Genomic DNA, 11,283 nt, shown 5'->3' on the forward strand with positions numbered 1-11,283 from the left:
GGCAAATTAAAAACTAAAGCAAGCTTCTTGTATATATCACTTTAAGGCCTGGCCAGTATGGCAAGCAGGCTATGTGCTAAAGGGCAAGGAGGTAGAGTTCTATCTAAAAAAGGTCAAGGCCTGGAAAGGTAAGTAAATCTCCCTGTCTTCCTTCTTAGGTCATGCAATAAAGCTATTCTAAGACAAAACAAAAATTCAAGTCAATGATTATTAAGCAGATGAGCAGATCATAAGAATCACTAACTCAAAAAGATACTTTAACATTATTTTCCTCTTAACTACAAGTGTGAGGTTTGAAATATAATATGGTAAACAGAGAAGCAGGGTTAATAATGGAAAGAGCACTGGGCTTGCAGTCAGTCCTGGCTCTGCTACTTTCTAGCTGTGTGACCTCAGGAAAATCGATTAACTTCTCAGTTTTTTTAATCTAAAAAATTGAAACTAAACCTCTATCTTGATTACTTTACAAAATGGTAGTGAGGAATAAATGGGATGTGTGTGAAAATGCCTTTAAAATATTAAAGTACTCTGCAAATATTAACATAATTGAAATGAATGGTTCCTGGTATGGAAAGTTGGGTAATACATTCGTGGAAGTAAGAGTTCAAGTTTACACAAAATTTAAACCTATAAAAGCAGTTTGCCCAAATCCCATAGTACTATAGCTAATAGAAAGTATCTACTCTACTACTGTATAGACCATTCACTTGCTAGAATCTTACTTTAAGAGATAGAAGGAATTACACAGAGGATTTAATATAATCTATTATCTCAGAGATTTAAAAATGGAGGCATAGAGAGATGAAATGATTTACCAAAGGTTACACAGCTTATAAAAATAAAATTATTGATATTACATAACCAAGAAAACTCAAACTTTTTAAAAATGTCTTTAGAAAAGGAGAATTTGACATTGAACAGGGATCAAGACACTGGAGAGCTAAGAAAAATATTTATACAAAGGAGAACTGGAAATAGGAAAAAACAGAAAACAAAAAAGATCATTCTATAAAGGTAATAAAAATTTTAAAAATTATTAACCACCCCTCCAGATTTACCAGTAACTGATTCTTTGCTATCTGAGTTTAAATACTCTACTCTCTGGAAGGATACCTCCACAAATTATAGACAAGCAACTTGCAAGTGTTTATACAAAGGGATATTGCTTTGCAATTAATCTCCAAATTACTTGGCTTTCTCCCCAACTCTTCCTGATAAATCCTTCTGGACGTAACACTTATCCTAGGTCAAAAGTACCGCATAAGCTAGTAAGAGAAACCATCTAATGTAACATTTCTTGCTCATCAAACCTCTTTTCCCTCAGAGGACCTGTACAAAGTGTTCAACTTTTTTTCCTCTATCACAACTCACGTCTCGCTTAACATCATGTTATACAATTCTACAAGATACATACATTCACTGAAAAAGTATTTACATACTTACTACGAGGTCAAGCACTAATGACATGATGTTGAAAAAACACAGTACTGTCCTCAAAGAGTCCAAAATCTGGAGAGACAGCCAGCTTTGTTAAAAAACAATAATACCACCACAAAATAACTGCAGTAGCCATGGCACATACAATGTACAGGAGAGGCACACGGAAAGGAATAACCCAACGGTGCCTGGAGGTGACTGAAGGCTTCACAAAAGAGGTAGTGTATAAGGGGACACTTGAAGGTTTACCGGTCAAGAAGAGTAGGACAGCATTCTAGGCAAAAGGCACAGTGTATGCAAAACTTGGAGACACAAAAAAACAGCATAATATATGCTTAGTATTACTGAGCATAAAACGCAAAGACTCTCATAAAATGAGAAATCAGGCTGAAGCAGTAGAAAAGATCAGAAGGGACCTAATACACTATGCAAAACACTTTCATTCAACAACTATTTGCTGAGCCCCTACTATGTGCTAGACATCACCAGGTACACAGGATACAGATCTCTGTAGATCCATTGCTGTCCCTATGTACGATTGCTGCCAGAGTTGTGCAGTACGATCTGTGGTTGCACCCACCCTATAAAGCCACTGTAAACTACTATCTTGATATTTTCAATGCATAATAGATGTTGTTAGGATTAACAGAGTACAGTATCATTTTAAAATATTACTGAATTCCTAAAAGCTTTTTGCTTTATCCTGCCACAATTAATGTATTCTGAAAGTACATTCTTTTCATATCTCCCAAGGTTTTCAGTGTTAAAAAGGTAGGTCAGGCATGGTGGCTCACCCCTCTAATCCTACCATTTTGGGAGGTTGAGGTGGGAGGATTACTTGAGGCCAAGAGTTTGAGACCAGCCTGGGCAACAGTGAGACCCTGTCTCTACAAAAAGTTTAAAAAATTAGCCAGGCATGGTGGCGCATACCTATAGTCCCAGCCACTTAGGAGGTTGAAAAAGGAGGATCGCTTGAGCCCAGGAGTTAGAGGTTGCAGTGAGCTATGATGACCCCCTGTACTCTAACCCAGGCAAGAGAGTGAGACTCTGTCTCAAAATAAAAATAAAGGTATCTTCATGGAGTCCACTGCCTCACACAACAGAGAAGAACTAAAAATTTCTGAATAGGAAAAGTGACATGCCTCCATTCTTCTTTTCCTCTTTCTACCCTTGCCTAGTTACTGTATGAGAATTTCTTTTTCTTTCCTTTATGAGCCTGTATAGTCTTAATCACGATTAAGTGTGAGAACAGTACATGTAGCATACAGTTTGTCAAAGAAATATTCAAATGATGAAGACATAGATATTCTCCTTGAAAGTGCTTTATAAAAATGATTTGGCAGTATAGATCAAGAACCATCAAATTGTACACACCCTTTGACCAATTTTCTTTCAATAAATATAAATAACCTTTATAATGGAAAAATGGTGCAAATATTTTAAACGCTTGAATTCAGTTTAACCTCCTACAACCTCATTGAGTCTAAGGAAAGTATCTGAAACAGCACAGGTTTAAAGGTCGGACAAACTTGTGTTTGAATCCAGCTCTGACACTAGCTATATGATGATCATAGGAAAGTTACCTGATTTTTCAAAGCCACAGTTTCTTATCTGTATAATGAGAAAACATCAATCTCATGGAACTGTGAAGATTAATTAGTACATCACCTGATACATTGTGTGCTCACTAAATGAAATCTATTGTATGAGATCATGCTCCTCTAAATAAATGTCTCAGCATTCAAGAACTTTTTCCTTAACATTGTTTTTCTATTTTTTTAATTACTAGCATTAAAAATGCCTTTTATTCCATTGCAAATAATGACTATTTTTGCCACTTATTAGTTAAACTATGCTTTAAGAGCTAGCTTTAGAACCTACAAAAAAAAGCAGTGTTTTAGCCAGCATTTCCAATTCATGGATATTGCCTGGGCTCACATCATTAAATGCAATATTGATGTCTATTTCAATTTTTGTATTTTTGAACACTTAATAATTACCTAAAATTTTCTCCTTTAAAAACAGAATAGTTTGTGCTCGCTTCGGCAGCACATATACTAAAATTAGAACAATACAGAGAAGATTAGCATGGCCAAGAAAATCTAAAAAAAAGAAAAAGAATAGAATAGTTTGAGAGTATATAAGAACTTAATCTACTGAACATGTGGAAATTAGGAGACTGGCTCATGATATAGTCATTCAATTGTTACAACTTCATCTGAACATTGAATATCACAGTAGTTTCAAAGTATTTTTATTCTAATACAAACTGTTAAAGATAGGAAACATAATTTACGCTGATGATGAAATAAGAGTAAATAAGTACATTTATCTCATCAGGATTCTTAAAGATACATCAAGATATCTCAGTATTTTTTTAAGTGTTAAAAATAAGAAATATGGTGATAGTTATATCAAATTTGGATTTTCATTTATTGGAAATAAACTATACACACTTCCAAGGTTTTAATTGGGGAGACAGTTTTGCAAGTAGCAGCTTGGAACTCTTCCTTTTGTCATTTAGAAACAAAGCAGAACAATCATAAAAACTTGTTGATTTTTTTTAGCCAGACACACGTGTAGTCCCAGCTACCCCAATAGCTGAGACACGAGGTTGCATAAGCCCAGAAGTTTGAGGTCGCACTGAGCTATGATCATGCCACTGCACTCCAGCCCAGGCAAAAGAGAGAGAGACCCTGTCTCAAAAAAAAATAAAAAATAAACAAACAAAAAACTTGTTGATTTTTGTAAGTAAAAAAATGCAAGAGTTACAAATTTAAGTTTTAGAAAAGTCAGTCCTTGGCTATTTTGATACCATAAACATAGTTTCAATCTACATTTTAATATGTATCCATTTAAAAATGTGACCAATAATGGTTTATCTTATGTTAATGTGTCATTTGTTAAACAGGAAAAGGGTGAAATTTGTTTAATTATATTTTGTTTAATGTATTATTAAATGAATTACATGTATAATGTAAAAATAAAATATATTCTACTTAAAATTACTCCTTTCTCATACCCAAAAAAACTATACAAAAAATATGTTCTTGGAAATGAGTAAACATGACCTCTAGAATAAATAATTTAATAAAATAAAAAGGAATAAAAAATAACAGCATTCTATTATTAATACTTAAGAGACACCACCATTACTTTGAAATCAGGAACCCATAAAGGATTAGATATAAAGTACCGCAGAGCAAAATTTGATAAAAACGATCTCAGTGACTTAAGATAATTGTACCTAGAGAAATTCACTGCAAGATACTCTGAAAATGATTAGAATGACTATCCTAAAAAGAACTAGTTGAGTCTTATTTGTAAATTTTAGTGAAATAGGAAGTGATTCTGTCCTCATATATGATTGAGTCCACAGGCAAGATTTACCATCTATAGAAAATACCTATATAGAGTAATTATTTAATTTAGAAATTATTTTAGTCAGCTAATAAATTAAATTGTATGTCTAAAAGTTGGGTACAAGGAGATACAGAATGCCACCAGTGTTAACATTTAATCTCTGTCTGTATACAATACATAATTTTTCTTTTAAGCAAGAAGGAAATTTAGTAAGATTTCCTTCCTATTGTAGAACATTTCTCCACCTGTGCTTCTGAATGACTCTCTGTGATTCACACTAGAACAGGATCTCTCAGACCTATGGTTTAAAAGTATAAACTTGGCGGGGATTTCGATTTATTTATTGATTTTCTCCACACATATCCTCTTGTCAGTTTCAAGAACACATTTACTGATAGTAACACTAACCTCCACCTTTTTAGTTCAAAATGTCACTATCATAAAAAAAAATTGATAGCTCTGATACAAACCCCTGGGGATGGGAGGAGTCATTGTTGCCTGGGAATTATTGTCCTGTTGCTATATCTGTGTATGCCTTGTCCTATAACTAGGAATATACACTCTTCAAGGACAAAGTCCCTGTCTTCTATATACCCTTCATACTCTGAAGCCCTAGTCGAATACTATGTACACAGAAGGTGTCAAAGATGTGCTCTGGGAACTGAATCCTTTCAAGAGAGCATTGTTAAAACAGGCCACTGCTCCTTGCTTGACCTCCAACTTTCTACATGAATAGATGTAAAAAGATGTATGTGTGGATGGATATGTGTGTGTGTGTGTGTGTGTGTGTGTCAGTGTATTTTTCACCTGTGACTAACAATTAATATAATCTTCACTCAGCCATTACAGGACAATAAAGATGATATCAGCAACAAAAAGAATTAGTAATAATAATAAATAAGGTTGGGAAGTGCTGATTCCCTAATACATGCCCTTTGGGAGACCTACTGTTTATAAATAAAGGACTTTGGTAGGGTAAGTTTATTTTAATATTCTCATAAATCTATAAAGGCAGCATATATGAAAACTGAGGACCAGTGAGCAAAACTGCAATGCTATCAGTGATTACACATAACTCCACAGTGATGCCTCTACGGAAAATTCACTTAGCCAAAAAGTAGTGGGTCAGATCTTCATATTTATTTCCCTATACTCTCCTTCTTCCAATTTAAACCACTACCAACATAACAAGGTGAGAGTGAACGTTCACACACTTACTTTTCACCTAGACTAGTGCAGTAGAATTCCTCATTCCAAACCATGTTTCATAATGCATTCAGAATGATCATCTTCAAAATCTTCTCTTGATTATGATCCTTCACACAAAAAAATCTTTCAAGGTACTCATGGTCTCTACGATGAGGCCCAAACTCCTTAGCCTATAATTCAAGGTCCTCCATGATGTGACCCTCGGCTCATCTCATCTCCTGCTGCACCCTCAATGCTAGCTTCACACATTTTCCAGAACATATCACACCTGCTTCTGTCTCAGTTTCTATGCTTAAGCTGGTCCCTTTACCAGGAATGGCTTCCCTTTACAAATTCTTACCCAATAAAACTTCACTTGTTAAAACTCACAGTTGAAATGTGCCCTTCACAGCAAAGCCTCCCTGAATATCTGGTCATCCGTAAAGTCCTTCATTCATTCAACAGATATTCACTGAGTACTTATTATGCAGCAGGCACTATATAAGTGTTAAAGATGTAATGACAGGCCAAATAAGCATGGTCTTTACCTTCATAGAGCTAGTACGTATCTCAGTGGATTGCTATGAGGACGAAATGAAATATATAAAGCACTTAAAATAGTATGTAGTACAACCATGTTCAATAAATATTAGCTATTAGTATTGCTGCTTAACCATTCTATCTAAAATAATTGCCCCCCCACACACACACACACATCACTTTATATCTTACCCTGGTTTATTTTTTCTTAGCATTTGCAACTACCTCTCATTATATATTTATAGATCTGTTTATTATCTATCCTTTCACCCATTTTTTTTTAACCACTGTAACAACAGTGCCTACAACCCGGCCCTTAGCAGCTAGTCAAAAATAATCTCTATACCAATGATTTTTACATTCTGGAGGTAGAGACAGACTCTAATCAAATAACTTTAAGATATTAAAAAGTACAATTAATATGTATTCTATGAGAAAGAGCCACATAATAAAGAAGGGTATGACCTACGTTTTTTTTTAAGGCAAGTAGAACAGATAGGATTCTTTTGAGTTCCTTGAATTGAGAACTCCAGGATAGGTCAGAATTTAGCGAGCAAGAGAGAGTACCACCATAGGTCACTTGCACATGCTGTTCCTTCTATCTGGACTACTCTTTCTATAACACAACTCCTATAATTTTATCCCTCAGTTCTCTACTTGAAAGTAAGATCCTCTGCAAAGTCATCCCTGAGTATCCCATTCCATTATGCCACAACTTCCCCTTTGTTAGTATATTGAGAATGTACTAAAACTCTTCACATTTAAAATTACATACATAAAACACAAAAGGCAAGGACCACATCTGTTTTACTACTTGTGATATCCCCAATGCCAACAGTCGATGGCACTCCAAAAACACTGTCAGAATGAAAAGTAAGGACTATATCTTAGACCAGTGGTTCTCAAATTGTGGTTCACAAACCAGCAGCATCACAATTACATGGGTTCTTGTCAGAAATGCAAACTCTCAGGCCCTACCCCAAACCTAATAAATCAAACTGGGGGGTGTGGGGGGACACAAGCCCTTCAGGAGATTCTCATTTTGAAGTCTGAGAACTCATCTTAAACATCTAAACTATTTAAACACAACATAATAAACATTTGACAAATATAAAATATAAAGCTTTATAATAATCATTCATTCAACTCTATTTATTGAGTGCCTACTAAACATACTGCACAAGGAAAACAAAAAAAGTAGCCTCTACAGACAATTCCTAACTCATAATAAGTCAATATTTTGCCTATTTTCACCTCTCCTATACATGTACTCTTACTCTGTGTGTCAATGGTAAGGAAAAATCAAGTTAGTTAGAGACAAAGTCTGAAACATAATCATGCATAATATAACTGCTATGGTCTGAACGCTTGTGTCCCCTAAAAATTCTTATGTTGAAATCTTAACCCCCAAAGTGATGGTATTAGGAGGTGGAGCCTTTGGAAAGTGATTAGAACACCAGAGCAGAACCCTCATGAATGGGATTAATGCCCTTATAAAAGAGGCCCCAGAGAGCTGTCTTTCCCCTTCCACCATGTGTGGGCACTATAAAAAAGATGCCATCTATGAATCAGGAAAAGAATCCTCACCAGACACTGAATCTGTTGGGGCCTTTATCTTGGACTTCTCAGCTTTCAGAACTCTGAGAAATAAATTTCTGTTGTTTATAAGCAGTTTATGGCATTTGCTACAGCAGACTAAATGGACTAAGACAGTATCTTTCTAGCTTCATTTCCTGCTATACATCTTCATTCTTGCATCCTTCCATGCTATATAAAGGTAATCCTGCTTCCTACAATGCAACCTAATTCCTTTCCACTTTCTACTCACATTCACAATGAAGCATTCTTTCTCTTCCCAAAATGATCTATATAAATCCTATTCATCTTTCAGGCCCAGCCCAAATGACACTTTGGGATCCTAAATACCCAAATAGGAGTACATAACTCCTCCCTCATTACTTATACATTTATTACCAGCGGGAGGGCTCACACTTCCAAAAATCTAGCAATTTGATGTCTTAGGGAGGATGGCTTGTTATTCTGAAGAGAATATCACCACATCTCACTAAGTTTTCTTTTTGCACCAAAAATAAGATTCTCAAACTCACTCTGAGTAGTCCAGTTGCCTCAAATTTCAGTTTAAGATTATACTTGTCAGGTGGGAAAATGAGACCAGAAAGTAAATCATTCAAGCACCTAGTTGACCTTAGCACTAGGAATAACAGGAATGAGTAAGGCACAGGTGCTGCCTCTAGGAACTCATATTCCACAAAGAGAAAGAGGTTAGCACACAATAACAGGGTGATGGGTTGTGCAAGTGAAGGAGACAGACACAGGAAAACGACAACCTAAAAATGCAGGATCCAATGAGTTTGGGAAAGTTCATAGATTAAACAATTTTATAGTAATCCACTTTCCCAAAGAACAGATGGAGGGAAAATAGAAACTAACATCGTAGGAGAATATGATTATTAGGATTTAGTTTTTTGTTTTCTTTTTTGAGACAGAGTCTCACTCTGTTGCCTGGGCTAGAGTGCCGTGGCGTCAGCCTAGCTCACAGCAACCTCAAACTCCTGGGCTTAGGTGATCCTTCTGCCTCAGCCTCCCGAGTCGCTGGGACTACAGGCATGCACCACCATGCCCGGCTAATTTTTTGTACATATTTTAGTCGTCCAGCTAATTTCTTTCTATTTTTAGTAGAGACAGGGTCTCGCTGTTGCTCAGGTTGGTCTCGAACTCCTGAGCTCAAATCCACCCGCTTCAGCCTCCCAGAGTGCTTGGATTACAGGCGTGAGCCACCGCGACTGGCCAGGATTTAGTTTTGACTAGAATGTCTATTCCTCTCAGAGACCAAAATTTAGCTTGTTGCATATGATGGAGCAATGTTTTCAATAAATGTACTGCAAACCATGTGTAATCCAACTCAATGAAAAAAACCAACTGAAATCTCAAGCTATTTTGAAACAGGAAGGAGAAAATTTGCAAATATAAGGTTCTCCCAACTAAAGCAGAGAGGGCAAAACAAATGAACCCTTTAGAAGGCATTAAAGAGGCTGTCACAATCTGACTGCCAAGCAAACTGATTGTCAGTCCTCAAATGCCCTTGGTCTCTGCCTCCAAAAAAAACAAATCATTTGTTCTAAGTTATAATAGTCAAGCCTGTAAATAAATATTTTTAAATTTCCCAAGCTGCACCTCTCCACTAAAATATGCTCAAAGTTAAAAAAAAAAAATCAAAGTATTTTTTAGCTATTTTTGTCAAAAGGCTAAATATCTCATAAGGTCACAGTATGCATGTTGGCCCTCACTTTATCACTCTATAACACACCATCTCTCAGGTTTTGCAATGACAGTAGGTAATAAGGCTTCCAGGCTCTCTTCAACACCTCCAATCTCCCCTTTCTCCAAAAACAAAAGGAAGAAGAAAACTACAAATCCCCATCTGCCCACCCTACAGTTCCTGGGAAGCAATAGTCCTCAAATTGTTCCTGCTTAGACCCCTGAAGCCTGTAGAAGGAAATGGGGACAGCTGTGAGAGCGGGCGAGGAAGGACATCCGATAAGGGGAGAGGAAATGTGGATGAGCGGACCAGCGGGAGAAGGGATATGGAGGAGGGGTCAGTGCAGATAAAATGGTGAAGAGGGGGTGAGAAGAAAGAGCAAAAACACAGCGAGGAAAACGGAGAAAGGAGTAAAGATCACAGAACAGAGAAAAAGATAAAATGGTAGAGAAAAAGAAGGAAGGGTTAGGGTTAAAGTACGCGGAGAGGGTGGCAAAGTGAACGCAAAAAAGGCTGTCTGTCACTGGGGGTGATAAAAAAGGATGTCACTGGGAAGAAGGGAGATTAAGGGGTGTTACCTAAAGGGCTTCATCCCAGCAGGTGAATGGGATACACGGGGAAGGAGGAGCTGGAAACCGAGCAGGCGGTAACAAGGGGCTGAGGGTGAAGGCAAGGAGCCTGAGGGGGACATCAGAGCTAGGTAGGGGCAGGCCCGAGGGGACTCGGGTGGCGGGAGGGGGCTAGGGTGGCGGGCGGCTGCGGCTCGGGCAGGCCTCGCTCCCTCACCATGGCTGAGCCGGCCTGGTCCTCGGGCATGCAGCCTCTGTCCTGGGTGCGGCGGCGGGCCGGACCGGAGCCCGCCCCCAGGCTGAGCCGGCGCTGGGGCTCCAGGAGGCTCCGGCGAGCGGCGGCTCCGGGACCGACCCAGGCCTCGGCCTCTTTCCCTCAGAAGCTAGAAGTACAGCAGCCGCAGCCGCAGCCGCAGCCCGTACTGGAGCGCAAACTCCGCCCCCGTGAGGCCCCGCCCCGGCGCAAGAGCCGAGCTCGGCCCCGCCTCCCCTCTCAATGCGCAGACTCCACTGAGGATTCCCGGCTCCAAACCCAACCTCTGGCTTCTCCCCCTCCCAGGCCTTTAAGGGAGCCCTACACTTCAAATCCTCCTAGGCTCCCTTTAAAAATGAGGGGAGCTTTAAGTATTACGTCATGACCAAAGACTAGCTCAGTTTCAGTCACCTGTAAACCCCTCTGTCACTTACCATCATTCTTTAAGATTTTAGTTTCTGGTTCACTGTCATTCATTACTACTATTGTCATAATTCTTGGTGATTTCAACATTCTCTTAGATGATTCTTCCAATCCTCCGGCCTCGGAGATTCCTCTCTAGGGATCATTCTTGCCTCAGCTTGTCACTCCCATCCTTGTCACTCTTAGATCTTTTCATTAGCACTATTTGTAACCCCTCTATAATCTCGATT

At 38.2% G+C, this 11,283-nt stretch overlaps 1 protein-coding gene and 1 pseudogene across 1 annotated transcript in view; one reads left to right on the top strand and one right to left on the bottom strand.

Moving 5' to 3' along the window:
• ZYG11B (zyg-11 family member B, cell cycle regulator) overlaps positions 1-10,815 on the bottom strand; it is a 72,522-nt gene extending 61,707 nt beyond the window's left edge. Inside the window, exon 1 of the mRNA XM_045548008.1 lies at positions 10,595-10,815. Within this exon, the coding sequence (XP_045403964.1) occupies positions 10,595-10,624 (30 nt within the window). The 5' untranslated portion in view covers positions 10,625-10,815. The remainder of the gene's footprint in view (positions 1-10,594) is intronic.
• On the top strand, positions 3,471-3,569 carry LOC123636208 (annotated as a pseudogene).
• Positions 10,816-11,283: the final 468 nt, after the last annotated feature.

Source organism: Lemur catta, chromosome 3 (assembly GCF_020740605.2).
Source record: "Lemur catta isolate mLemCat1 chromosome 3, mLemCat1.pri, whole genome shotgun sequence".
NCBI classification, from domain to species: domain Eukaryota; kingdom Metazoa; phylum Chordata; class Mammalia; order Primates; family Lemuridae; genus Lemur; species Lemur catta.